This window comes from Mycotypha africana, assembly GCF_025528875.1.
Source record: "Mycotypha africana strain NRRL 2978 chromosome Unknown BDF20scaffold_3, whole genome shotgun sequence".
Classification (NCBI taxonomy): Eukaryota; Fungi; Mucoromycota; class Mucoromycetes; order Mucorales; family Mycotyphaceae; genus Mycotypha; species Mycotypha africana.
In genome coordinates, this window is record NW_026515727.1 from 1,408,314 (window position 1) to 1,435,230 (window position 26,917).

Sequence of the window (26,917 nt, forward strand, 5' to 3'; positions counted from 1 at the left end):
CCGCCTTCATTTCTTTTTAAATTTAATTTTTGATCTTTTTTTTTTTTTTTTTGTTGACTGACTAAACTTGTTGCACTCTTGTTTCTTATTCTCAACTACAATTTCTTCTCGCATCCTTTTCTTTCCCTTTAACCCCCCCTTTCTTCCTTACACTTCTTTATTCAACTAAAACGTATATATTTCCTTTAAAGCCGTTGTACTCTATACCTTTGATATATGACGTTACTAGCTGACACATCTGGAAGCGGAGGGAACACGAACTCTCCATCTTGGTTAAAGCAGCGTACTAGCATCTTCAATAAAACTCCTGCCAATGATGAATCAACAAAACCAAAAGTAGTTGACAAAGAATTGGCTCGATTAAAGAATTTAGGAGCTGTTTCGTCTGTTTGGTCGAATAAATTTGTGCAAAATGACAGTTCTCATTTAGGAGGAGGTACTGCCCTTTTTTTTAAAACTTTTTTCTCTTTTTTAAGCTAAAATTCCCCAATGACAGCAGAGCCAACAAAAGACAGAAAACTAACATTTTTAATTTGAAATTATTCAAGGTGCCCACACTCTGCCAAAAGCTCTTTCACCAAAAGTAATTCATCGTACGCGTGCATTTTCCAATGAAGAGAATAGCCCTGCCAAAAAGTCACCAGTGGAACATATTGCATCCGCTTTTCAACCTATTCAGCAGCAACAACAACAACAACAAACTCCTCCTCTTCCACTGCCTCAACGTGGCAGTTCACGTCATAAGATGGAACACTATCCTCCTCTTCATCAGCAAGATCAACTCGATACGCCAATTTCTTCACCCTCCTCTTCTGTCACTTCCTCTACTTACGCTTCTCCTACATTAGCTTTTCAATCAAGACACTCGTCCATGTCTACCCTAGACTTGAAAGAACAAGAAGAAGAAGAAGCAAGGGTTGTGGAAGGCACTTCCAGTGAGCATACCAGTCGTAGTCATCCTAAGAAAACTAACAGCAACAACAACAATGCATCCTCTTCATCCACCACGACCACCACGACCACCACCACCATGATAAAAGAGGATACTAGGAAGGATATCGAGGAAGGTGTCTTTTCAGCTCCACCTCTCCATTTTTTGAAACAAGCCATCACCGGCAGCAACCAACAAAAGAAAAACCACAGAAAATCACTTCGTGAAGAAGCAGCTGCTTTATGGTTTCAATGCGAGACCTTAAAAACCGAAATTGCTCAAACCAAGGCTCGTCTTCAAAAAGCAAATGAAAATGCCGACTTTTATAAGCGCCAACTAGACATGAAGACTCACGAGCCCGAGATAGAAAGGGCCAAGGACGAAGCAGCTGCTCTCTGGTTTCAGTGTGAAGCATTAAAGACAGAAGTCGCTCAAACCAATGCTCGTCTTCAAAAAGCAACTGAAGACATTGATTTCTATAAACGTCAATTGGAACAAAAGAGTGACATGGTAGAGAAGCATCAGCAACAACAGGAACAATGGCAACAGCAACAGCAACAACAACAACAACAACAACAACAACAACAAAGCAAGGCCGCTACTGAGGATCTCGATGAAGCTGCCAAGCTCTGGTTCCAATGTGAAGCATTAAAAACAGAAAATGCTCAGATCAATGCTCGTTTAAAGAAGGCTTTGGATGACATCCAATTCTATAAGCGCCAGTTAGAAACAAAGAGGGAAGTGATTGAACAAAAACAGCTAGAACAACCCAACCATCATCTGGACGAAGCAGCTTCTCTATGGTTCCAATGCGAAACCCTCAAGACCGAAGTCGCTCAAATGGGAGCTCGTTTGAAAAAAGCCAATGAAGATGTGGACTTTTATAAGCGTCAGTTGGAAGCTGCCAAGGAAGACAAAGCTCGGTCTGTGGTCCCTTCCATCAACGACAACAACAACAACAAGAACCGTTCGATCGATCAAGAGGACGTTGTCAGTAAAGATGAAGCAGCTAAACTTTGGTTCCAATGCGAATCTCTCAAGACGCAAATGGCTCAAATGGAGGCTCGTCATAAGAAAACAGTCGAAGATGTACAATTCTATAAACGTCAACTAGAACAACAAAAAACGACACCTCCACCCCACCCTCAGCCTTCACAACCGCTCCAACAAGATGCGTCATTGAACTCAAACAATGAGAATGATGTTGTCAGTAAAGATGAAGCAGCTATGCTTTGGTTTCAATGCGAAACTCTCAAGACGGAGGTAGCTCAAACCAACGCTCGCTTGAAAAAGGCCCATGAAGACGTACAATTTTACAAGCGTCAATTGGAATCAAAGAAAGAAGCCACTGTTGTTATTGCGACGAAAGAGCAAGGCCGACAAGAACAAGAACCCAGCCATCCTTCTCTTGATGAGGCCGCTTCTCTTTGGTTTCAATGCGAAACCCTTAAAACTGAAGTGGCTCAGTTGGGGGCGCGTCTAAAGAAATCCAATGAAGAGGTCGATTTTTATAAGCGTCAGCTAGAAGCGAAACGTGACATGCTTGCTGCTCCTTCGACTGTCGTTCGTCACCAACGTAACAGCAGCCATGCTGATCAAGCCAACTCTACTGCTCCTGTCGACCTGGATGAGGCCGCTAAATGGTGGTTCCAATATGAAAGCCTTAAAACGCACACTGCTCAAATCGAAGCTCGTCTCAAGAAGGCCAATGAAGATACAGAATTCTATAAACGTCAATTAGAAATGAAGCATGAAGCAGCTCAGGAAAGCGCTGCTCAAAAGTCTTCTGCTGCTCAAGATGAAGCGGCCGCCCTTTGGTTCCAGTATGAGACAATGAAAACCCAACTTGCTCAAACAGAAGCTCGTTATAAAAAGGCAAATGATGATGCTGCATTCTATAAACGTCAACTGGAATCAAAATCTACTACCACCGTTGCGGATCCTTCTCTGCTTCAAGACAAGGAAAATGAAATTCGTCAATTGACCGAACTTATTCTAAAGCAAGATCAACTCATGGCTGAATATGAAAGCAGCTTGAACCATTATCAGGGCGTGTCATTGCCTGATGCCTTAGAAACGAAGAATGAACCCAACGAAGCCAAGGCCCTTCGTCAAGAATTAGTTGCTTTAAGAACACAAAATCAAGAGCTGGAGGATGCTGTTACTGCTTTGCGCGCTGATTTAGAAATGAGCCATACTCAAATGCGTCTAATGATGACCGTTTCTACAGAGATCCAGGATGAATTCGATGCCTACAAGAACCAAATGGATGAACATTTCAACAAATGGTCGAACAATAAGAAGCAAGATAGATCAATGATGCCTACTTCTGCTATTGCTGCTGCTGCTGCTGCTGCTGACGTTGAGTCTAATGACAATATTGCTGAACTAAAGGAAGCACTTGCTGCTAAAGATTCGACTCTCAACGAACTTCAACAACAATTAGCTGCTCTCAAGGATGCGATCCATACAAAAGATAAAGCTCTGACGAATATGGACACTCAAATCATGGAACTGACACAAGCCATCCTTGAAAAGGATGTTCTCCTGATGGAACAGGCGAATAACCTCATTAAAAACAATAACAACGACAACAACAAAAGAAATTCTCGACCCAGTGAATCTGTAAGAGCTATCGACACATCCATTCCAACCTACTCTGATAATGACACTTTCTACAGCTCCCGTAGAAATCAGAGCAATTCTACTGTCAGCAGCTTCTCTCCATCTCATCATTATCGTTATTCATCATCATCTGAAGACGGCGAAGAAGATGACACAGAGATCCTTCATATGGACTTTAGTGACGACGGTCTATCCAGTTTACACCAAGCTAGCTACTATCATCACATATTGGACCATGATGATGCTAGTACTGACCTTCAAAGTCCTTCTGATACAGCTACTTCAAGCATTAGTAGCACTATCAGCTTTGATTCTTCCGAAGGTGAAGAGGAAAAAACTGCAGAGGTCAGACATTTCTCTTACAACTCGACCCCCTCTCAACATCATGATCGCCTTTCCCTCCCCGGTAGTCAAGGCATGATGGAAGGTGTGAACCGTCCTTTAAGCAGCCCTCCTCATACTTCTACTCTTTCTCCTTCCACTACTCATACTGCCACTACTACTACTACTACTATTACTGCTGCTGCTGCTGCTCATTTCAATGTACATAATAAGGAGTCTACTTCAGGTGCAAGCTGGTCTTTACCTCCTCCCACTCCCCCACCCACCGAACCGCTGCCACCCATTCCTCCATCGGAGGAAAATACCCAAACCAACACTACTGCTGCTGCCAAAACAAACTTGCCCCCTCATTGTTTAGCCACTCCTGCCGCCACTCCTCCTGTAGAAAAGGAATACTTTCTCAGCACTCCTCAAACTCACTGTAGACGTCCGAGATCGGGCACCTTAGTTCCTCATCCACAATATCATCCACAACGACGACAACAGCAACAAGAAGATCCCATTGTTCGTTATGAGACCCAATTCAATTTGAATCTTCCTTCTGACAAGTCGACTTCACTGAAGCAGCAAGAAAATGAAAAAGACAGAGCACCCATCCCACCTCCACGAAGAGACATCACCAACAGAAGCAGCAGCTCATTTAAAAAAGCCCATACCAGCTGGATGGACGATCCTGAAAGTGATGATGAAGATGTCTGGTGTGATACGTCCTCAAAACCTACTGATTGGAATACAGCAACCGTCCCCGTCTTGTAATACTTCCCTCCCCTCCCCTTTCCCCGCCTACCCTATATCTCTTTCTTTAATTATATCATCATTTTAACTTATTACCCCCCGAACATCTCACCCTTCATAATGTACACACAAATATCACACAAATCTCTCACAACACTCACACAACACTCACACAAACACACCCACCCTCACACATTCACACACAACCTTTTTTGTAATCTTAGAGCATTTTTCTTTCATCAATGGATTATTCATAATATTCCTGATTTGTTTTAATTTTTTTTTTTTTTTTTTTACTTTTTGTATGTTTTAGCTCGCTTTTCCATTCCAACCTCATTCCACTTTATACATAAAACCATTTAACTTTTGAAACATGATAGAATTTCTTTTTAAAAAGGTCCTTTAAGACTTTCCAGCCTTTTCATTTCGTTTTCTTTACGTTCTTTTTCACAAGCACATAGATCTTTGGATGCTTTTGCTGATTGGCACTGAGAACAGCAGTAGACTTTCTGTTCTGGTTTTGTTTTCTTACATTCATCGCAACACAGTACGAGAAGATGACAGCCAACAGAAGCGCATTTGGCATAAGTATCCCAGGGTGTATGACAAAATTGGCATTGGCTAACAATATTATCTATACTGTCGACACCTAAAGATTGTCGAGCATCAAATACATAGTTTTTACCTTGCCATATCGCCTCCCCTTCTTTCTCGTTCAGAGGATGAGCATTTTTGTCCTTTTGCTTCCACCATTCCAAGTAATTATGTATACCGCCATCCAGCATAAAGATCTCTTCGTTCGGTAAAGCTTCTCTTAGAAAAGCTGTCGCCTTTTCGCACCGTATACCTCCTGTGCAGTACGTTAAAATCGTCTTGTTCTTCATCGCCTCCTTATTTCTCTCTACGAATTCTGGAAATTGGCTGAATTTTCGTATAGGAGGTTGGATAGCGCCCTCGAAATGCCCAATTTTACTTTCATAATAGTTTCGCGTATCGAGTAGAATATAGTCTTCTTCGTGACGATGAGCCAGTATTTTATGAAAATCTTCAGGGCTCAACTTGCCGTGCTTGTGATCTGTCGTATTCAGCTTACTAAGTACAACTGAAGACGCACCTAACGGGCAAATTTCATCCACGACTTTGACAGATAGTTCAGAAAAGACATGTACACAGCCTGCGGATGGTTTGAAGAACTTGTAACGAGGGGTGTGTGGATCCAACAAGGATAATGGTACAGAGCTTTTGAGATCATCCAGAGTAGGATCCCGTTGGAAAATAGGAGTGTGAGTAAGCCAATCGAGATACCTATCGATATCCTCATTGGTACCAGCCAGTGTTGCATTAATGCCTTCAGCAGCAATGCGGACTTTTCCTGTCATATTCGCACAATATTTCTCATGATCCAATGCAAATTGGATAGGGTCTTCGACAGGCGCGTATTTATAGAAAAGAATGACTTTTGATGCATTGGCGTCACAGTTGCATGTTACAGCTATCGGATCGGAAGAGCCCTTGATAGAGTGTTTAAAAGACAGGTTTTTTTACATAAGCAATCGAACGTCGTTTTCTTTGTCACATCGATCCTATGGGATGTTTTGACTAAAATATTCCTTTTCTTTACTTTGTTGCCTCTTCTACTTTTCAGTTTCTGTAAATTAGCTTGATTATCCGCTGTCAATTGAGCAGCTTCTTCAAGCTTCTGTTGCGCTTGTAGTTCTCTTTCAACAATCTCTTTTTCATGATATTGATGCACGTGTTTTCCAATCGTTTCTATATCATGAAAATTTTGCCCACAGCACAACCATTCTTTAGTGTGTGTTTGCTTTTCTTTTAAGAAGTTTTGGATAATATTTCGTCGTTGTCTGGATAAAGGCATAAGCAGAAAAAGGGAAAGGGAGAAGAAAAAAAAAGCCTTTTCAACGGACCTAATCTAGGTTAAAGTTCAGACCGAAGCGATCATTGCCCGGGGCATCCGATTTTCTTAGAGGAAACTTCCGGTGAAAAACGATACATTGGGTTATGCACGCAAGCTTATTTGATCAAGGTTCTTCTTCTTTATTTCCTTTTTTCCCTTCCCCCTTCCCTTTCCCTCCTTTTACCCCGCCTTCTATTCTTCCTTATTTGTCATCAAAACAAACATAAATAGTCATGATATTCTCAAAAGTATTTAAATCAAATCCAATACAAAAGATTGAACTGACAGTAGCAAAGGGCCAAAATAATGACGCAATAGCTTTTGGTCCAGCATCAGTCATCAACGGTAAGAAAAAAGAGAAAATAAAGAAGCAAAAACTCAAACCGTTTGCCCGTTCTTATACAAAAGTGTTTCTGATTGTCCCTGCATCATCAATTAGGCAGTGTTACTTTATTTTTAAACAAACGCATTCGGGCAGAATCAATAAGTGTCGTTTTCAAATGTAAAGAACAGGAAGGAAAGAGTGACCAAACAACTTTATTTTCAGTCGAGTCATCCATTTGGCAGCCAAAAAGAGGTATGGCGATACAAATGATCGTCTTCTTGGGTGATGCCTTGCTCACCATGTGTCTATCGATTTTTTTTACATTTATACAGAAAGCGATAGCTATATTGAACCTGGGAATCATATGTATCTATTCGCTATACAATTACCATCGTCAGTAAACTACCCTCCCACTATCACCAAAGACTATTTAGGACATCGAATAGAATACTCCTTGCAGGGTTTCCTTGATTATTATGCAGACAATAAAGTATCAGAGAAGAAATCAACGAGCAAAATAGCCTTGACGTATCTGCCGCTAGTAGCATTCAATAAAACAACATATCCACAATACGGGCAGCGACCTAATAAAACAGTCAGAATGGAGAAGGAACATGAATATGTAGAAGTTACTGCTAGCTTAGCTAATCCCTCTGCTTGCCCAGGTAAAACGGTTGGACAAACTGCTTTCCATATACAGAGAATTGATATTAATTAAGTAAATTTCTCCCTTTTATCCCAAATCAGGCGATTTGTGTTCCGTCAAACTCTATACCCAAAACCATTCATCCTCTAGTATCCATCAAGTGCGCATCATTCTACTTTCTACTGTTACTACACTCGATTCAGCCAATGTGCCCTCTTCTTTATCAGGACCACGCTATCAACACAAACAACGACAACTCGTAAACGAAATCTTTTATGTCTCTATACCCAAGCAATCCACCAATATCACAAGTGTATGCCCCTTTCGAGTACCCTCTTATTGCGTTCCAACCACCCAAAGTCATTATGGAAAGCATCTGGAAATCAGCTACGAGGTCTTTGTCGTCATTCCTGCTTTTGGAAACAAATTAGAAACGAACGACACGATAGCCCAGTTGCTCTTCAACTCTCAGCAACAGGTGATTCGTCTTCCTTTATTTATGTCTACTATACCCTACTATTCACATGCTGCTTCAGCTATCACGCATTCTTCCTCTGTGAACAATACCGCCACGTTACCCCAATTGCAGATTCCATTCGCCAATGAGCCTAATAATATGGATACACCTACTTTTATCCTCCATGAGTCACCTTTGCCTAGTCCCAATGCTTATTCTCTGAGTGATGGTAGCTACTGTAATTGGAGTCCTGGGAGTCCCGTTGCAGTAGAGGACCATTCAGCAGATGATTTACCTACCACTTTATCCGCATGGGCACACACCTCGCCCGTAGAAGATGCTACAGGGCATCTGATGGTTCCTCCCATAGGTGGTGGCTCGTTTCCTTCACAATCTAGTTCCACTACTGCCACTTCTCCTCGTCGATCGCTGTCGTCTCATTCCACTACAAGTGTAGCATAGAAACCCCCCCCCCCCGACGCAGTTGATTTTCATACGTTTGAACAACAAGTTACCCAACAATGTTGCCTTAGAGATTTATAATAGTCGGATTTGCCTGCACCACGTATACTACGAAATAAATAGTTTATTTTTTTTTTTCTCTCTGATCTTGCACTCTGAAGTGAATAAGTGAGATGTGATGTGTATGTTTGCTTTACCCGTGGAAAGCACAGACACCTCATGAATTGCATGCGAATTCTTTTTGAAACCCCGCTTAGTGAGGCTGCTTCACCTTTGATCTGGCTTTTTTTCTTTTTTCTTTTAGTCTTTCTCTCAAGATCGCAGCTCTTTAATCCACATTCTACGATACCATTATTAAGCGCTGAAAAGCAGAAATTTGGCTTCGATGAATTTTTTAGATTTTGCAACGAGTAAGTCTTGAATGTTTTGCAGTTGACCTTGGCATGTGTGATTAACACTGGTTTTTTGTATTTGTGTCTGATAAAAGGTATTGATGAAGGCAAATCACCCGATCTCGTTCATCAAACACAACAAAAAAGAAAGCACAATGAAACGTCACTCTTTTCTCATGATGCAAAACGACAAAAAATGGATGATCTTGCAGTAGCTGCTGCTGCTGCTGGTATAGTTTCTACCGCTCCTGGTCCACAGCAAAAGAAGCAATTTGACCCTTCCAAGGTCGACAATTTTGTGCCTAGGGTAGTTTGCCGTCATTTTGTCAAAGGTTTTTGCCAGCAAGGAGATAAATGTAATTTCAAGCATCCGTTAGATCAACAGCCCAAGAAACCATTTGTTCCTAGAGTTGTTTGCCGTCATTTTCTCAAGGGCGACTGTCGTGCGGGTGATAAATGCACTTTTAAACATGAATTAGATGAAAGTGTTAAAATTGAGAACAGCAATAGCAATAAAGATAACAAAAAGAAAGATACCAAACAGATTGTATGTCAATTTGCCAAACAAGGTGCATGTTGTAAAGGTGACGAATGTGAATTCTCACATGTAAGTTCCTCATAAGATATCCTTTTATTCTTAATTTTCAGTATTAAACAGTTTACCCTTCATTCGGTTTTTAGGATTTCAAGATGGAACCATGCAAATTCTTTCATATGGAAGGGAAATGTAATAATGGTGATGCTTGCCTCTTCTCACATGATCCTTTAACTGAAGAAATGCTTGATAAGCTTCGTGCTTTAACGGGTCCATGCCGGTATTGGTTATTTAAGGGCTATTGCAAGCAATATGATACCTGTAAATTTAGCCATGATCTTGAAGTGTCAGAAGAAAAGAAGGCTGAAGTAGGCAAAACTATACGAAAATGTCAGTTTTTCTTCTCTCCCAGCGGCTGTAAAAAAGGTGATACATGCTTTTATTCTCATATCAAGGATTAATCGCTCTTTGTCCATCCATGGCTGGAGATAGATTGTTTTATAGTACTTATATACATATACAATTGCCAATGAAAATGAAAAGATACGGTATATCGGATTTGAGTGGCAGGTGTTGAATAAAATACATCTGTTCTTTTGACAATTCTGCAATTTACCAAGTTAAAAATGACTCGAAACGATCAAAAGAAAAAAAAAAAAGAAATGATTGTAAACGCACGCCTAAATGTGAGTAAGCTGTCCCGTAATATAATAAATTCAACAGATCAATGACTCGACTCTGCATTGAAATAACTGCAACTTTGCCTCCTAATTCCCCATTTGTATTTATCATGTAACAAGGCTGTCGAATACCATGAGAAATCATTATGCTCAATGGTAGAACATTAATGAAGTTTAAATGGCCAGAAGCTCGTTGTTGCATGTTGCTTCATCACGACATTGGAACAATAACCAAACTCTGCAAATATAATCCTTATCAAATAGCAAAACTTCAATCGCTAGGATGGCATATTGTCAGCAACACTTGTCAAATCCACATCAAAATTAATCAGAACAAGTATATAATCAACACATTTAATAATTCGCTGTGTATATTGTTAAGGAAAAAGACGAGTGAAGTGACGAAAAAAGAGTTGAAATACATTTATTCGCGGTTACCACGACCTAGTTTTGTGGGAAAAAAAAACAACATTAATACAACCAACGGTATAAATTTCCATTTTCTCAATAAACTTACCAAGACCACCACGGAATTCAGGCTTGAAGTCACCGTCAGCACCTTCCTTGCGACGGTAATCACCACGGTCACCACGAGGACCACGGTTTTCACGACCTTCACCACCAACTTTTCAAAAAAGGGTTTGTTAATTTCATTAAAATCAGGTTGCAGATCAATTATAGCTTTTTAATAATACTTACAGCGACGAGGAGCAGCAGGACGAGCAGTCTTCTTCAAAGTAGCAGGGACAATTTCTTGAGGTAAATGGAGGTCTAGCAACCGATAAAAGAAAAATATATCATCAAAAACGCTGTCCTTTTGTTATTCTTCGCTTCTATTAAAATATACATACATTCACGGAGGTAGTCAATACCCTCATCAGTGAGAGTATAATAATACCATTGCCAAGAGAACTGAGTCTTAACGCAACCCTTGGAGGTCAAAGATTGCATAGCCTTGATAACTTCAAGGTTAGGAACATCGATATCAGGGTGCTTGGGAAGGTTGTAATCCTTGGGTGCGACAAGGGCACCATCTGTCGTAAAAATAGGATGTTATCATCAGCATTTAACTAATTTTATTTCGGCAAGCAGACAATGTGATGTTTTACCCTTGAAAATGGCAGAGTAGATGGCCTTTCTGTTCTCTTTGGAAATGAGCATGTCGGGTTCTAGATCATAAATCATAGGTTAATACATGCTATCCTTTGAAAGACCGTATATGCATCCATCATCCAAATGTTAAATCGCTCCTTCTCAATTCAAGATGACTACAATCTACAATGTCGAGTTCCACAATTAATTGCATCAATGGTATCCACTAACATAAATAGCATCCGCCATATTGATTATTTATTCTTTCGAAATGCTGTCAATACTATATGGATGTTTGTAATAACGGATGCTATAGGATGGATGGATGGGTATGAAGAATATTGACTGTAATGTGATTAATAGTGATGTTGATTCATGAATGACTCTGTTGTATACTAGTCTGATGAAATCGATGGCGATGTTCCTTCGGTCAATATGGAATTGATTTTTGTCGAATCTAATCATTTGGAATGGATGGATGCAATCAGTTACTATCAATATACCTTACCTATGCGGGGAAAGAAGGATTCATAGCCTGTGGCATGTGTTTTGACATAAAACTCGCCTGCTGCCATTTGGGGAGGAGTGTCCTTCCGGGCGATCATCCTACTGTAATTCAGAGCCCGCTTAGTCTTTTTTTTTCTAACAATCTCGACACGCAAAAATTTGGGAAAAAGGAACCGCAGAGTCATACCGCATAAGAGGTTTTTAAGTATTAGAATAAAAGTTTAAGACTAGGATTTGAACATTTATTAGAAAGTTGCTCGAACATTTTCAATTTATACGTCATGTAACTCATGTATAGTGAAACGAGCACGAGCACCGTTCTTATTGATCAACAAGTAGTCTTTCAAATCATTCTTTAAAACGACTTCTTTGCTTGGAAATTTGCGACCATTTTCTTCACGTTCAGGCTGCATAACTTTGACGTTTGTCTTGTACAAGTATGGCGCTATGAAAGGGATCTTTTGATCTGCTGTAATAAGAATTAACTGGAAACAACATATTAACGATCGATACAATACAGACGAAATAATGATTTGTTTTGAAAAGTTACGTTGACATAATTAAAGTTGCCTTTGTGGGGATATGTCACAGCTGGTGATACCATGATCTGCAAAAAGCAAAAAGCTTTTCTGTTAATCAAACAAATATTGATTTTGCATATTATACGTCATTCAAGTCTACCTGCTGAACTTTTGAAAGATCGTGGTTGGTATCGATTTCAACTCTGTTAATAGCTTTGGGCTTTTTGCTATCAAAATTAGGTACAATGCCGCAATTGATGATCTATCATTCAATTATATTGAGCTGACCCTGTTTAAAAAAAAAAGTGAAGCTCATCAACAGCTTACCTTTAGTGGAAGTACACTAGATCCGATATATCTGATTCGTTTCTATTGTGTTTGACAATCGATTAATTTCGGCGGGAAGGAGATTTTGTAACTGATCAAAAGACCACATTACCACTTCCTTATCCAATTGTTCTTGAATCCACTCTTTGGCAACGACATCAATTTGTTCTAGAGTTTCAGCTGGAATCTCTCGTAAATCAGTATTTTCTGACATGTTAATCTATTTTTCCTCCAGAATTCAACGATCGGTTCAGAAGTAAAGCACAAGCAAAAAAGCTATCTGCGCTGTTTTAAATTGAAGACTGGACAATACAAAAGCAAATTCAGAGCTGTCATTTTTTAGTACAATATCAGGACGTATTGTTTTTGCGTAGCATTCGCAAAATGAAGACAGGCTTCTAGCAATATTTCTCTCATAGTGGATGTTGACACTCTCTAATCGTAAAGATAGCCCCAAAGTAGTATTACAACCGATCGAAATCAAAGCAAATACAGTCCAAGGTGCACAAAATAACAAGAGTACACTACACAATTTCATATCGTATAATTACAGATTGCTCACATTCAGATTTTTTATTGTTTAAAATCTATATGAAATCTATATGGTTCTATAGAAATACAATTTTGATCGATGCCCGATGGTGCCGCTGAAATTTGACGAGGCGTGCACAAATTGCTCTTGACAATTAGTCCATTAATAAATAGATGTAAATAAGTTACAGAATATGGGGTACGTAGGCAGGGATTCAATTACATGTTCACAATGGTATAGTGATTGATGAGGTTTGATGGGCTATTAAACTTTGAAGCCCAAGTTTCGCATACAGGTAAGATGTGCTTGGATAAGCTCTTGACAATTCTCTTCGCCGTTCTTAAAGATACATTCATCACGAGCTTTCTTTGTTTCAGGACAAGCACAACATGGTTTGAGTGGTTTACCATCTTTACCGATAGGAAGCTCTCCAGAATGCGTTGATGTGGTCTTCACAGGTTCAGCCATTTGTAATTTATGCAACTTTAAAGAATAAAAAGGAAAGGTAAAAGGGCAATTTGTAGGGGTTCTTATCAAGCAACGCCTTTCCCGACCCATACTTCAGGCAGTCACATTAACATTGGTAATCAATGAAGACTATACTTCCCCATTAAACTGAAGCATGTAAACACCCTTGAAAAGTTTAGCCATAACATTTATTGATATGAGTTGCGTTGCGTTCATTCCAATCTCGAGGTACTTTTAGATTTTTTGCACACATAACCTTCTCAAGTTTGGTTGTGTCCATTTTGACGTTCCGCTTCCATTGCTGCCCTAAAAGCTTTGCCTTTTGACTGCGTATATTATATGTTTAAAAACTAGATCTTCGATATGGCAAGTCGAAACTCTCCTTACAAGGGTTTTTCCAATTTCAAAGAGTGTAACGTAAATGCAAGGAACTAAAAAAAAAAAAAAAGCACAGTTGCGCTTTTTTTGACCAGATGCTAGCACAATTTAAATTTGTAGTTAACAGATATGAAACTAGCATCAAAAGCATTTCGCTTATTACTTGACAAACACCACTCCTTTCTTTATTCAACCCTCAAAGTGCTTTTGTATAGTGGAAGAAGAAGTGTTAGAAAAAATATTTGTTCAAAAATAATAACAGTGTGCAAACATAGAGAAAAGTAAAATTGAAGAAGAACACAATGCAACAGCCTTATAATGTTTAGATAGACAAAATTGCCCAAGGGTACTGTCTAGTCGAGTTACTGCCGTATATTGCTCTTATATAAGCAAAGCTTTACAGTTTGCATTTACAACTTAGTTAAAACCAATAAGCTTCTTTTATCAAGTTCATTATTGGTTGCATGATAAAGATGAATAATATTGTAATCTATGTCCAATACATATGCTTCGCTTTTATGAACAAGCAAACTAAATGATGTCTATCTCTTATGAAGAGCACCTGATCTCTTCATTGATCACTAAAGCGAATCGGCGTAAAGCTTCGTCCATATCTTCTTTCGTTGCATTACTATAAGAGACTCTTACATATTCTGTCTTATCTTTATGAGGCATAAATCCCATTCCAGGAACAGCGACCACTTTTTCCTTTAACAGTTTTGTCATTATCAGATCGTTCGAATCCTTAACACCACCGAGTAATTTTAGCCACACAAACATACCAGAGGTTGGTACAAACCATTCTGCTTTTCCTTTCATATGTCGTTCAAGACAATCTATGAAATCATCCCGACGTTGACGGAAAATCCTGCTTACATACTGCACATGCTGAAAGAATCCCTCATAGCCCCATTTTGCTAAAATGGAATATACAACACCTTGTCCAATGCCTGAAGGTTGTACTAAAGTGAGAACTGTATGAACAGATATACATCGAAGCAATTCTTTTGGTCCACTTAGCCAGCCAATACGAAATCCCGGAGCCATGATTTTACTAATTGTATCTGTGCGGAGCACGCGACCATCTACGTCCATAGAAAAAAAGGATGGAACTCGATTTTGATCCAGATATTGTATATAATAGTAGGCGTCATCTTCGATGATAATGATATCATATTTCGAGCAAATTTGGTAGATTTCTTTCTTGCGACTAAGACTGGTGGTAGCTCCTGTTGGATTGCCGCCAGTAGGGACGGTATAGAGGCAATGAGGTCTGCGTTTTTGTGGATTAGTCTCTGGCCACTGATCAAGCAGTTGTTCCAAATATTCGGGCACAATACCGAATTCATCTGTCTTGACACCCACTACATCGCAGTTCAACGAATCTAGAAAGCCCAACATGCCAGGGAATGTAGGATTATCAACTAAAACAGCGTCACCATTATCAACAAGTGCATCGATTGCCTATTAGTTACAATTCAGTTGATAAAACAGAGTCAGTTCATATTTTCTACAGTATATAACATTATTTTTGTTTAAACTCATGAATATACCTTAGTTAGCAGATCTTGCGATCCAGAACCAATAATAACGTCAAAGTCAACTGGTGGTTTATGCTCTCTAACTTGCAGCTCATGTACCCAATTTCTCAAGCATGGAAGACCAGCCTATAAATTCGATATAAAAATCAGCCTTTTGACGTTGAGTTGTAGCGCCCACTTCAACGCACAAAACTATATACAATGATTATTTACGGATGAGCCATACGATAGGCATTCGGACAATAGTTCCCCATCCAGATCTATTGTTTTGCCTGACTTGAGTTTAACTGACATACTTTCGACAGGACAGATTACAGAGCTTGGTTGTCCTGCACCCAAGGATATCTATCAAGTAAGTCTAATATTTAAGATATGATTGTAGTATAGATTTTTACTGCCGGTATTTACATAGTCTTTGCGCACCAAGTATGGAACGAGAGAATCCACTATGATGAATGTAGGTTACAATATTATGAGACGGTTCATGTATTCGCGAATGTTACATCAAGCTATTTGACGCAGAGTTCAAATCTACATACAATCAGGTTCTTTTCTTGCTTTTCCAGCTTTACTGATATGCTTCGAATAATCTACTTTTCTCGTGCCTGAATGATATGAACTAAGATCTTGGACCATGTTTTGCTGAATCAAATGATAAATAAAACACGTTTGAAAAGAAAAAAGAGAAGAATGCTAAAAGAAATATATGCACTCCAAAGTACCGAAAAGCGGCTAGTTCTCTAAATCCCTGAAACATGACAGCAATTATGCAACTATAGTGGTATTCGTTTTTCTTTTTCCGTTAATCCGGAATTTAGACTATGCTGATCTAAATGCATTCTATTAGGTCATAGGGGCTCGTATCACATCGATGACGAAATCGATTTTCATATGTTAGTTAAGTTAGAGTTCTCCTTACAGCAAAAAACAATCAAGCCCATCTTTTGCAGTCAACTTAGTATGGTCTAATTAAGTGATTGCTTGTTTCACAGAGCGAATGACTTATGTTTTTAAAAGCAAATGCAAAAAAAAAATCTGTGAAGAATGAATGCAATGATACGGCATTGCAAGTTGTTCTGGTTTATGATATCATGCATCAAAGAAGTAGCAGAAGCTCCTTTTATTGAAATTCTTTCGATGTGTATGCGATCCGTAGCATTATATTGTAATTTTACCGATAATACAATTCCAAATTCATACCATTATGCAATTCATCTACAAATAAATCAAGCCAATGAGTTGGAATAAGTTAGGCAGACACTGTACAGAGTTATTATAATAAGTCAAATATATCCAACTTACAATCTGCCAAAGTAATGTGATCCTTGAATTCTTTATACCACTTCTTTAATACAATTTTGTTAGGGTCTGTGCCAATTTGTGCTGCTACCAACTTCTTGAAGTCTCCCACAAGATCGTTGGGCGAGCATTTAATACGAGCCTTCTTGCCCAAACGATCATTTACTTCAATTTCAATTAAATTGTAGCTTGGCTTTTTCTTCTTGATTAACGTTCTCTTAACGTCCTAAACACCATTTATACAACATCTCAGATCAATAACTTGCATTATTCTAATAGCCATGTTTTTCCTTTTTCTATACCGAAAGCACTACCTTATTTTGATCTGTTTCACGAGCTACCGCTGCCGATGTCTCTCTCGGACTGCGCGATCGACGGCGTGACGAACCATAAGGAGACCGACTTCGACTACGGCTCCTTCTTCTTCTTTCATTACGTCCATAATCATTTCTACGTGATGGTGAATGGCTGTGATCTCGTCTCCTTCGAGGTGGTGATCGGCTATAGTCCCGTCTGTGTCGTGACGAAGAAGCAGTGTATCGGTCTTGGTGTTCTCCATATTTCGACGGTGGTGAACGAGATCTTGAACGCGAACGTTGAGCACTACGGGATTTAGTATTGTCTTCCTTCTTTTCCGACAGTGAATCGTCTTTATTTACTGTAAAAGTAAAAGTTTAAGTTTAGACAAGCATATAATAATTAAAAATGAAAAGAGACTGACAACTCTTTATTTCGCATTACTTTTATCGTGTTTCTTAAATTTCAACATTTCTTCTGATTTATGTGCACAGCAAAGGAAAGATGTAGAGAAAATTTTATGTCAGCTGCTGCTCTAAACAGCATTTTTGCAGGCAAGCAGCAAGAAGATACATTAAAAAAAAAAAAGGAAAAAAAAAAAACCCAGATAAAATGACACAAGGAATAATCTTTGTTGTATCCTTATTCATCGTTTCTTTTTTGATTCCTCTCTTTCTTTTCTCTGTACTTTCCTTCCCATTTTGTAATTAATTGCTATTATTAGAAAAGATCAAATGCCTGAAGGTATTAGCGATAGTAACAACAATAACGGCGCCGGTGATAATAGTGGCAGCTCTAAAGACAGATCGGCCGATGACAATAGCCGATCTATTGAGTTGTTCATCAAGTCTCTCCAACAACCAACAAAATCGGTTTCTGTTCCCAGGAATGCTTCAGTTTTGGAGTTGAAGAATAGAATTCAAGTTTTGTTTGATGTTGATAGCTTAAGACAAAGATTAATTTTTCAGGGCAGAGTGTTGAGTGATGACAAAAATTTATTGGATTACGGTAACTTCAATGCAGATGGAAAGGAGGTTTATAGATAAACATGGAATTCATCTTACGAATGTCGGCCTTCTCAATACTTAGAAAATTTGGGTAATGGTAAAGTCATCCATTTAGTTATAAGACCTTTGGATGCACCTCATAACCCTGCCAATGGTGAGTGATTGAATGTGGAAACTTTCTTCCTACCTTTACCTCCCACTAATCGCTACTTATTCCTAGACGAGCCTCAACGACAAACTACTGAAAATCCTCAACGTCCTAGAAGGCTTCGATCTGGTTACGCTGTCATTTCGGTTGACGCTAGCCTCATTGATTTTGGTAATGGAGGGAATAATGTAAGATAGAACAAAAGAATCGTTTCGCAGCATAATGAAAGTTGAATTCATCTTTGCTAATTATTGTTTTGATAGCTTCTCTCCAACTTGTTCAGTTTTCCTAATTTATCCACTACCCCACCAACCCCGCTTAACAACGATGTTAATGGAAGCAATACTCTCAACGCAAATAGTACGACTGGCAACAGTAATAATGATAGAAATGGTTTAAACACTACATTACCGTCTACTCTACCCGCAAATCGAAATCCCTTTAGAAGAATTTCTCAGGGTATTTTACCCTCATCCTTAAGACCCACTTTCAGCAATAGCAGCAGCAATACCATCAATACCACTCTTAATTCTAACAACAACACTGCAAGTGACTACAGTATATCGTTTGGGCCCAGAGCGGGAGGAGGATTAATGTTGCGAGACCGTTATGACAGAGCGGGAGACTTACGAAGAGCTGTGGAAGAAGGTTTATCAGAGCTATTAGAGGGTAATAGCAACAATGGTATGAATAGAGGCACTAGTACTATGGGTAGCCGGTCAGCGACATCCAGAAGCCCGGCTGATCAACAAAATACATACGAAACCAGACTTGCGAGAACTCTAGCCTACCTTGACGAAATTAGACATTTGTTGAACACGCCAGTAGTAGAGGATCCCGAGGGGGAAAGAAGAATCCACGAGCAATCACGTAGAAATTCATTACGCACTCTCGACGTATCACGAGAAAGGATGGCTAATATTTCTGACCAACGGCATCGACTTGCCCTTGTCGTCGATGAGATGGCTAATCTGTTGGAATCAACTGTACCTTATTTGAGAAATGTAGCAGGAATATTAAGACAAGATGATTCAACTGCAGGACGCACAAGCAATAGTAGTAGTAAAAGTACCAATGAAAACAATGCATCTGACAATAACAACTCTGGATCCAGCAGGACGACGGTAGAGGATACTCAGCAAGACAATTATAGCTCAATATTCCGTGCAGCGAGAATCATACAAGCCGTAAGTTTGAGCAATTATTTCCTGGGTTCATTACTTGCTGTGAATCGTAATCGCTACAACAGTCGTAATAGCAGCTCCTCTGCAAGTGACTCTGCGTCGTCAGCCGATACGGCAGCAGCAGCAACTACTACAACAACTACTGCATTGGAAACACAGTCTGGGCAGGGTGACGATCGGGCGCAAAATAGTAGCAACAATGCATCTACCGACAATAGTGAGCAAAATAATAACAATAACACAATCACGGAACATAGTGAGCAAAGTAGTAGTGATAGTAGTAGAAATGACATGGGTGACAAAGGAGATAGTACTGATTCAGCGTCAATCAAAAGAAAGCGAGATATACAAGATGAAGGGAGCTCTGCTTCAGCATCAAAAAAATAAATGAATAGCTGTTCATTAATAAAAATAAAGGATGAAATTTTATGCTTTTCCAAATATGGCACACTTCCACTGCATAAATTTTGCATCATAAAAACCTTCATTGGTATTTTTGGCATTCTTGTTATACTCATTTTTTTTTTTTTTTGTTTTATTGTTTTATGTATGCCTGAATTCTTTAAATGATCCGTTTTAGACTTCAATTATTCATTCATAGACAATATCATGGTAGTGCTGCTCCCGCAGAGGGAGGCCGACGTATCATAGAAACCTTGAAAAACAGATACCATCAACAAAAGCTTCAACATATCCATAAATTAAAATTGAAAACAGCTTCTGACAGTAAGAATGCAATTTTACCTCCACCATTACAGCAACTTGCCACTAGCAACGAAAACTATCAATTGCAAATAAAAGACAATGAAGGCAACGACATTAATGCTGAGGTGACTGACACAATATGTGGCATTGGGTACACCTCGCCTAACGAAGTGTAAAGAGAGAAAAATACATTTGATTACAGTTGAGTAAACTTGAAGCACTAACAACCGGATTCATATCATTGCAGTTTTATCAATAATGAGCTTAATCTACAAAAAATTGAGATATACGGATTTGACTACGATGCAAGTATTGCAAAAATCTATACTGAAGAACAGTCTATCCGTATCAGATAAAAAACTTACATTTTCTTTGATTTCAGTAGTATACGTTAGCAAATTATACGGATAAATTATCTTTGACTATATACAATTCCTTGCGTGATATTCTGGTGGATATCCTCAATTATCCCAAACCTATTAAAGGTTTTATGTTTGATCCTAACTTTGCTATTCGAGGGCTTCATTATGGTAAGCAAAAATGAGTGACTAGCTATTGCTTATCGGGTTTACTAAAGTATGTAAGAATAATATTCGGGTCTAGATGTCAATCATGGCTGGCTAATGAAAATAGACAATATGGCAAATATTCAATTGAATACTGTTCATGTCGGTCGCCAACCCGTACGTAACATTGATGAAGTAATTGAAGTGCACAAAGGACGTCATATATCGCCCTCTTACCTCAACACAAATATGTTTCAGTTGAATGATCTATTCTCTATACCTCAAGCCACTCTCTTAAGCGACGTAGTTCAGTATTTTAAGGACCACCATATGAAGTAAGATGAAAATGAAATGCACATGTATATAGTAATGTAGCAGTACTAAAAGAAAGGCAACCAAAAATAAAGCTTCCATCCTCGTTATTTATCCGATGATGTCAGCACAGCTGCCAGAATCCTACATACAGGTACTCATGGTATTGGTGGCACGCTGCACTTGGAAATCATGAAGGATATTTCTTCTTATCTCGAACGTGCACCTCAGCTCGTGGGTTACCTGGAACATTTGCGCAAGCATGGGAAAAAGACATTCTTACTGACCAATAGTACAGCCGCCTTTATAGAGAAAGGTATGAGCTACCTGACATCCAGCAATGATTGGCGTGATCTGTTCGATTGTGTTATTGTGGGGGCTAGAAAGCCGGATTTTTATCGATCGCATCGACCATTCAGAAGAGTTTTGGAGCCGAATTGGACGACTGTGGAAAAATTTGAACGCGGGGAAATATATCAAGGGGGAAATATGCGAGATTTTGCACAATTGACAGGATTCACTGGGTAAACAAAAAAATGACTGTAACCATCTCTCGTACATCCATTATTGCTCATTTTTGAAACTTGTATTTGTGTAGACAAAAAGTACTTTATTTTGGGGATCATGTGTTTTCAGATTTGATAGAGGCGACTACTCAGCATGGTTGGCACACCGTAAAGTATTGAACTAGACCTCATAACACACTGGAATAGAAAAATTGTAAACTGATGGTTTGAATTTGCTGCTATTATGTTAGGGCGCTATTATTCACGAATTGGAAAAAGAGATCAACATACGTAATCAACCGGCTTACCGGCATACTCTATCATGGCTATTAGGATTAGAGAAGCTACTCAACGAAGCTCAGTCGTGGAGAAAAGATTATCCTATAGAAGAGTTAGACTCGCTTATTGCAGAATGGCGAGCGGAAAGAAGACTTGTACGTCTTAGGTTGAAAACAGCCTTCAATCGGTCTTTCGGAAGTGTTTTTCGAACATATCAAAATCCGTCTTACTTTGCAAACAAAATCCGAAAGTTCGCTGATATTTACATGTCAAATATCACGCATTTGCAAAATGTGTCATTGAATTACGTTTTTTATCCAGATCGTACTTATTTACCTCAGTAGGTTTACTTTGCTTTTTTTTTCTAGCTTATTTAGTATATACCTTTGAAAGCAGAAGTAGTAACCTTTTGTTTTTCGTATAGCGAACGGCTAGTGGAGAATCTCATTGATACTGGAGGCAAGCTACCTATTCAGAACCCTAAGATTGTGAATTCATAGATTGTTATATTTATTTGTTAAATCTAGTAATAACTGTAATTAATAGTTTATCTCGCACAAAAGCACCGACTTTACATTACCTTAATTACACTTAAAAAGAGTTGGCCTACCAATCGGAATAAGAGTGTCGTTAACTAAACCCAAGACAAAGATAAAAAGTAAAACAGAAAACGTCAGTGAGAATTTGGGTGTTTCAAAGATGAATAGCATCATGATGTCTATGTAAAGTTATTTATAGCGGTTTCTTTGGGAAAACCTCTTTTAGCTAAAGCATGAGACCTTACGCATGATAGTCAGTGTGGAGTCGAAGCATGAACATCATGATTTTTATTGGGGTGAACACCGATGAGTTTGAATTTTTCCGCCAGCAGCAGCACCAGGAACAGTAGCAAGCGGATCAATTCATTTGTTTCTGCTGCCACAGTTGCAACATCCTACTTAAAAGTCATAGTTAACAACAGTTAAGCTTACGCTCATAATAAGGACATTGCTTGATTTCAATAAAGACCAGAAAGTTGAAAAGAACGTTAAGATTAAGCTATTACTCTTCGTAAAAATAAAAATGCGATTGCTTTATTTTTGTTGTGAGGAATATTTTCTCTGCTATATCATCTTGAACCACGAAAGGATTATTCAGAAGAAAAATATCAACTGCAACTCAATACTCACAAACAGATAATGATTACAGATGTTTACTGTCTACCTGATACATCGACTACACCGTTCACAGGTAATCTTCAATTGTGGTCACCGGCACCATCAAGAGTAACGTTCAATTATAACGTGACTCGTGTCAACAATCAGCCTCCCTATCGCCACTACTATGTTATGTCAAAAACTTCAACACCCATACAGCAGCAAGAAGAAGCAAGAGAAGAAGATGAAGAAGAAGATGATTGCTTTTACATGCGAAATCATTACTATGAGCAGGAAGCATGCACGTTTTGTGGACTGTCTCATCATCAACAACAACAACAACAACAACAACAACATCGACGACAACATTACCATCACTCGTTTAATACTATCACCTCTTCATCGTCATTTTCAGTTCACCAACAACAGCAAATGACACCTTCTCATACCCAGTTAGCAACCACGGACTCTGATTTATTATTAAACATAATACCAGCAACATTAACAGCGCCACCAGACTTGATCATAACTCCAGCACCAAGTTTCAGCTGTAGTGCATTGAAAACGGTAAAAGGGCCCAGGAAACTAAATCGTTCCCCATATCATAGTAGTTATAATATGGATAGTTATAGTCATGATGGTAACAATAAGAACAAATTATCTTTGAAGCAGTATATGCACACTGTAAAGAGGGGATTGTATAAATACTACAAAGGTTATCAAGCAATGCTTTTACAACCACCTGTGATTATCAAAAAGAAATAAAGTCCCTCATAATATAGCTTATCCTCTAACATAGTAATAAAAGGGAGATGCGACACTTAACGTTCCGCCTTCTACTGTTTCATTGAACGAAAAAGTAAAAAAACTTGGAAAGAAATAGTTAAAAACATGATTTGTAAATTGTGAACAGATATGATGGATTGGTTAAGCACCTTATTTTATGTGTAGATGCCATTCAAATCGCCCTTCCCATAAATATTTTTCGTATTTAAACATACATGGTACTGTCAAACATTGTTATTTGCAAATGTATTCATGCAGTATCAACGAATGCAAACAGATAAACTTTTGACTTTTTAAAAATCCATTGGAAGTACTTTAGTAACTTCACAGAGAGTTCATGATAAGCAACACTCTTGAGCTCAAGGATCTCCACATACTTTTCGAGCAGTTATTTTAGTTTTCCAAATAAAAAGAGAACCGGGAATTGCTTGTAATTAGAACATAAAGATATAGATGACTTGGCATAATATAATGGACATGTAACTCATTTGTCCTTCTGTTGCTATTTGCCTGTTATTGGCCTTACAGCTTTCGTTTCATAGCCATCCTTTGATTGCTTGCTGCTTTTTTTTTTTTTTTTTTTTGTTAGGGAACTCAAATGTATCAAGAATGTACGCTAGATCCTTTCTAAGTCGCAGAATAGCATACGCAGACTTTTGACTCAGGCGTGGAGGCAGTCAAAATTTGAATCACGGTAGGATCGTAAGAAGGCTTCAACTTTAGATTTCAGTATACTCATTGGGAACCTGTCGTTTTCTTTTGGCTTTTTTTTGGAAAACCGTACTACATAGGCAAGGATACCTTTATAGCAAGAGAATGTTTCCCTTGATACTAGTATCAAATATACATATAGATAACTTAAATGTTTAAGTTTTCAACCTTTTGGGAGCTTGAATATAGCCAACTGTTCATTTTTCAATTGTTATAATGAAAAATGATTCCTTTTAAGTGCAGGAAGACGTTTTTTTTTTTTTTTTTTTTCTTTTTCTTCTTCAGGTATCTGCTGTTGATCTGGAAATTCCAGAGGGGGGTTGAAATGAATTGAAACAAAAGCGTATAAGCGATAGACTAAGATGCATTAATAGGAAAGGCCGAAGGAAAAGAAAGCCAATAGTTTAGAATAATACAATCGAGTAGCTGCACTTTAGTTTTAGTGACTTGTACTCGTCTTGTCAATAAATATACATAGAAGGCAACTCAAAAACCATCCGCTTAGTCATTAATTATTCGTTTCAAGTAAGTATTATTATGCGAGATTTGCCTACTTGATGAATGTGTGCGCGTGCTACTTGTCTATTATCGATAATGATTGTAATGGAAGCCCTAAAGTATGACTATTATGCAGAAAATAAGTGAATGTACTCGTGATTAATAAATGTTGAGCTTCTCCAGTACTTTATTGATAGGATATGAATTTCGTCGGAAAACCATATTGGTATTAGAGTACACTCAGGTACAGCCTTTCCAATTCTGTCTAGACTCACTATTGTTACGATGGACACATAAACTCAAAAGTACGATAAACCGCTTAGAATGGTCTGGCTCGTTTTATAAATGATGCTGTCTATAGAGTAGATTGCCTTTTTCAAATCTCACGCCCATTTTCGTTACTATTTGATCCTTTATACAGACGCCACACAAATCTTTCGTAGTAAAGATTTTTTTTTATTCTTTTATTGCTTTTCTTGCGCATCGGAAATAGCACTAGAAACTAATCTCAAGTACTCAAATTCCAGCGTAAGAACCATTGACTGGAAAAAATCCTACCCTCATATTTCATACATTAAATTTGCATATTCATGTTTGGTATAGCATCGATAGAAAAAGCTTATAAGAGGGACCTCAAAGGCATTAATAATGATAGGGAAAGCATCACCCTGAATCAACTTTTCCTCAAAGAGGGTGGAATTATAGAAGTCAAGGCATCCTGAGTAAATAGAAGATCGCCATCTTTCAGACTCTTGGGTCAGATAGGGGAAAATGCAAAAATCGATCGCTGTGAATGAATACTTTAGCTGCAGAAGAGCAGTCTTTTAATAGGAGACCAATTTGTATGACTTCTATTGGGTCAAAAAGCAGTCTTTCAAAAGGAGTTATAATTGTTTTCAAAAAGTATATAAAGGCGCTCATTTTTCTGAATTTCCGCTTCTTTTTTCTTTACTCAGAAATCAGCTCAGCACAAATATTGCAGTAGCTTTGATTTCTAAATTGGTTTCCTCTGTGTAGATGGCCTAGTACTCCTATTGTTCAATGATGGCCCTTCTATTCATGTGTAATGCTGGTTGTTGCCACTTGCCTGAAATAGGTGTCTGTCGGTTCCTCGTGAGCCGGTAGCATAAGGTTAATGTCAACCAGTCCCATGGGCAGCCATGTTGATGTCTCTCCTCGTGGGGGCTGCCTGGGCAACTACTCTTCTAGAGAGTAGGCTAGAACATCAACACCTTTTTTTTATATTTATAATGCAAATAGTAAATGAAAAAAAAAATATGTAGAAAGTAAAGACTTCAAGAAAAAGAGGTGGAAGAATAGAATATCATAGTATGATCTCAAAAGAAAAATTTATACGGTAGAAGATCAAAAAATAAGCACACGCTCAAAAATGTTGTATAAGCAATCAAAAGCAAAAAGACAAAGGGACTGGAAAACAGGCTATTAATTTTGATTCTGTTGTTCTAAACGACTTCATGATTAATTTGCACCGTATATCGAAAGGGAGCAGCCTATGGAACAAGCTTAGTTTTGCTTAGATCTGCTGATGGTATAAACAACAGTTCGGTAAGAGAGGTGGAGTGCGATGAGGGATGGCCCCAGATTTATGCTGAAAGTATTTTAGTCATTTGTTTATGCTCTATTCAAATATGGATAAGAGTCTTCTTTGGTTCTAGACAACTCAGTAATTAAAAATGTTTCAAGCCATAAGCTAACGTCTGCTCTAGCAAATTTATTTGGACTTGATTAGAAGAGCGAATTGTTTACTTTACATGAAAACGATTTTATTGTTGCATCAATTCTATTAGCAATGACCATTTACAGATATGCAATCAATTAGCTGTGGTAGATCATGAAAGATTCATCTTACTAATTCTATTTATGAAATTGTTGGGACATCGGGGTGGGTGTGATCATCTTTTTCAGCAGAAAAGAGTCAAGTGTTCCTGGGTTCAAAAAATACGTGTCAATAGTCGCGAAAAAAAAAAAAAACCTTGGCAGGCGGGGCGATCATTTTTTTCTTTTTCCACGCTTTCATTTTCCATTTACAATCTCCTACTCACCATGCATTTTGCACGCATAACCACACAAACCAACAAAGAGCACCCGTGAGTCTTTTTCTAAGGGACCAG

The 26,917-nt window shown here is 38.5% G+C and overlaps 11 protein-coding genes across 11 annotated transcripts; 5 read left to right on the forward strand and 6 right to left on the reverse strand.

The window, feature by feature from the left end:
* The first annotated feature begins 60 nt into the window (after positions 1–60).
* Positions 61–4,920, forward strand: BDF20DRAFT_999423 (uncharacterized protein). The gene is made up of 2 exons (XM_053085485.1): positions 61–436; positions 549–4,920. Exons 1-2 carry the CDS (start codon positions 217–219, stop codon positions 4,652–4,654), a joined length of 4,326 nt encoding a protein of 1,441 aa, XP_052938233.1. The 5' UTR covers positions 61–216; the 3' UTR covers positions 4,655–4,920.
* On the reverse strand, positions 4,919–6,600 carry BDF20DRAFT_859991 (Rhodanese-like domain-containing protein). The gene is made up of 2 exons (XM_053080485.1): positions 6,255–6,600; positions 4,919–6,144 (listed from the first exon to the last, which is right to left on the reverse strand). The coding sequence occupies exons 1-2, from the start codon at positions 6,507–6,509 to the stop codon at positions 5,023–5,025; spliced, it is 1,377 nt and encodes a 458-aa protein (XP_052938234.1). The 5' UTR covers positions 6,510–6,600; the 3' UTR covers positions 4,919–5,022.
* A 103-nt stretch (positions 6,601–6,703) lies between these two features.
* Positions 6,704–8,616, forward strand: BDF20DRAFT_986320 (uncharacterized protein). The gene is made up of 4 exons (XM_053085212.1): positions 6,704–6,893; positions 6,988–7,125; positions 7,206–7,538; positions 7,621–8,616. Exons 1-4 carry the CDS (start codon positions 6,782–6,784, stop codon positions 8,436–8,438), a joined length of 1,401 nt encoding a protein of 466 aa, XP_052938235.1. The 5' UTR covers positions 6,704–6,781; the 3' UTR covers positions 8,439–8,616.
* Positions 8,617–9,026: 410 nt separating this feature from the next.
* Positions 9,027–9,826, forward strand: BDF20DRAFT_833941 (uncharacterized protein; the record flags this gene model as incomplete). The annotated part of the gene is made up of 2 exons (XM_053078695.1): positions 9,027–9,437; positions 9,512–9,826. The coding sequence occupies 2 exons, from the start codon at positions 9,027–9,029 to the stop codon at positions 9,824–9,826; spliced, it is 726 nt and encodes a 241-aa protein (XP_052938236.1).
* A 643-nt stretch (positions 9,827–10,469) lies between these two features.
* Positions 10,470–11,206, reverse strand: BDF20DRAFT_905345 (Plectin/S10 domain-containing protein; the record flags this gene model as incomplete). Its single annotated transcript, XM_053083154.1, has 5 exons — positions 10,470–10,489; positions 10,563–10,670; positions 10,745–10,816; positions 10,897–11,079; positions 11,155–11,206. 5 exons carry the CDS (start codon positions 11,204–11,206, stop codon positions 10,470–10,472), a joined length of 435 nt encoding a protein of 144 aa, XP_052938237.1.
* A 673-nt stretch (positions 11,207–11,879) lies between these two features.
* BDF20DRAFT_389463 (uncharacterized protein) lies at positions 11,880–13,128 on the reverse strand. The gene is made up of 5 exons (XM_053075343.1): positions 12,605–13,128; positions 12,493–12,534; positions 12,326–12,427; positions 12,195–12,251; positions 11,880–12,129 (listed from the first exon to the last, which is right to left on the reverse strand). The coding sequence occupies exons 1-5, from the start codon at positions 12,704–12,706 to the stop codon at positions 11,917–11,919; spliced, it is 516 nt and encodes a 171-aa protein (XP_052938238.1). The 5' UTR covers positions 12,707–13,128; the 3' UTR covers positions 11,880–11,916.
* Positions 12,970–13,940, reverse strand: BDF20DRAFT_859998 (cytochrome C oxidase copper chaperone-domain-containing protein). The gene has a single exon (XM_053080486.1). The coding sequence runs from the start codon at positions 13,580–13,582 to the stop codon at positions 13,289–13,291; it is 294 nt and encodes a 97-aa protein (XP_052938239.1). The 5' UTR covers positions 13,583–13,940; the 3' UTR covers positions 12,970–13,288.
* A 479-nt stretch (positions 13,941–14,419) lies between these two features.
* BDF20DRAFT_833945 (pyridoxal phosphate-dependent transferase) lies at positions 14,420–16,047 on the reverse strand (the record flags this gene model as incomplete). The annotated part of the gene is made up of 5 exons (XM_053078696.1): positions 14,420–15,334; positions 15,424–15,537; positions 15,625–15,756; positions 15,820–15,857; positions 15,951–16,047. 5 exons carry the CDS (start codon positions 16,045–16,047, stop codon positions 14,420–14,422), a joined length of 1,296 nt encoding a protein of 431 aa, XP_052938240.1.
* Positions 16,048–16,449: 402 nt separating this feature from the next.
* BDF20DRAFT_860002 (ubiquitin-related domain-containing protein) lies at positions 16,450–17,566 on the reverse strand. The gene is made up of 4 exons (XM_053080487.1): positions 17,452–17,566; positions 17,025–17,368; positions 16,714–16,936; positions 16,450–16,626 (listed from the first exon to the last, which is right to left on the reverse strand). The coding sequence occupies exons 1-4, from the start codon at positions 17,477–17,479 to the stop codon at positions 16,583–16,585; spliced, it is 639 nt and encodes a 212-aa protein (XP_052938241.1). The 5' UTR covers positions 17,480–17,566; the 3' UTR covers positions 16,450–16,582.
* A 175-nt stretch (positions 17,567–17,741) lies between these two features.
* BDF20DRAFT_911538 (5' nucleotidase family-domain-containing protein) lies at positions 17,742–22,154 on the forward strand (the record flags this gene model as incomplete). The annotated part of the gene is made up of 12 exons (XM_053083835.1): positions 17,742–18,015; positions 18,097–18,168; positions 18,235–18,350; positions 18,426–19,669; positions 19,948–20,223; positions 20,299–20,360; positions 20,447–20,581; positions 20,655–20,892; positions 20,965–21,393; positions 21,468–21,543; positions 21,627–21,994; positions 22,079–22,154. The coding sequence occupies 12 exons, from the start codon at positions 17,742–17,744 to the stop codon at positions 22,152–22,154; spliced, it is 3,366 nt and encodes a 1,121-aa protein (XP_052938242.1).
* A 678-nt stretch (positions 22,155–22,832) lies between these two features.
* On the forward strand, positions 22,833–23,555 carry BDF20DRAFT_833949 (uncharacterized protein; the record flags this gene model as incomplete). Its single annotated transcript, XM_053078697.1, has 1 exon — positions 22,833–23,555. One exon carries the CDS (start codon positions 22,833–22,835, stop codon positions 23,553–23,555), a length of 723 nt encoding a protein of 240 aa, XP_052938243.1.
* Positions 23,556–26,917: the final 3,362 nt, after the last annotated feature.

Excerpts from the sequence above, each read along its gene's own strand:
- BDF20DRAFT_986320 (XM_053085212.1), top strand. The coding sequence starts at position 6,782 with ATGATATTCTCAAAAGTATTTAAATCAAATCCAATACAAAAGATTGAA. Across the intron at positions 7,126-7,205 it reads CATTTGGCAGCCAAAAAGAG|AAAGCGATAGCTATATTGAA; the intron begins GTATGGCGATAC and ends ACATTTATACAG. Across the intron at positions 7,539-7,620 it reads TAATCCCTCTGCTTGCCCAG|GCGATTTGTGTTCCGTCAAA; the intron begins GTAAAACGGTTG and ends ATCCCAAATCAG.
- BDF20DRAFT_999423 (XM_053085485.1), top strand. The coding sequence starts at position 217 with ATGACGTTACTAGCTGACACATCTGGAAGCGGAGGGAACACGAACTCT. Across the intron at positions 437-548 it reads CAGTTCTCATTTAGGAGGAG|GTGCCCACACTCTGCCAAAA; the intron begins GTACTGCCCTTT and ends AAATTATTCAAG.
- BDF20DRAFT_859991 (XM_053080485.1), bottom strand. The coding sequence starts at position 6,509 with ATGCCTTTATCCAGACAACGACGAAATATTATCCAAAACTTCTTAAAA. Across the intron at positions 6,145-6,254 it reads AAAGTAGAAGAGGCAACAAA|GGCTCTTCCGATCCGATAGC; the intron begins GTAAAGAAAAGG and ends CACTCTATCAAG.
- BDF20DRAFT_389463 (XM_053075343.1), bottom strand. The coding sequence starts at position 12,706 with ATGTCAGAAAATACTGATTTACGAGAGATTCCAGCTGAAACTCTAGAA. Across the intron at positions 12,252-12,325 it reads ATCTTTCAAAAGTTCAGCAG|ATCATGGTATCACCAGCTGT; the intron begins GTAGACTTGAAT and ends TGCTTTTTGCAG. Across the intron at positions 12,130-12,194 it reads GCAACTTTAATTATGTCAAC|TTAATTCTTATTACAGCAGA; the intron begins GTAACTTTTCAA and ends TGTTGTTTCCAG.
- BDF20DRAFT_859998 (XM_053080486.1), bottom strand. The coding sequence starts at position 13,582 with ATGGGTCGGGAAAGGCGTTGCTTGATAAGAACCCCTACAAATTGCCCT.
- BDF20DRAFT_860002 (XM_053080487.1), bottom strand. The coding sequence starts at position 17,479 with ATGTTGAAATTTAAGAAACACGATAAAA. Across the intron at positions 16,937-17,024 it reads GTGAAACAGATCAAAATAAG|GACGTTAAGAGAACGTTAAT; the intron begins GTAGTGCTTTCG and ends AATGGTGTTTAG. Across the intron at positions 16,627-16,713 it reads TCACATTACTTTGGCAGATT|ATGAATTGCATAATGGTATG; the intron begins GTAAGTTGGATA and ends ATTTATTTGTAG.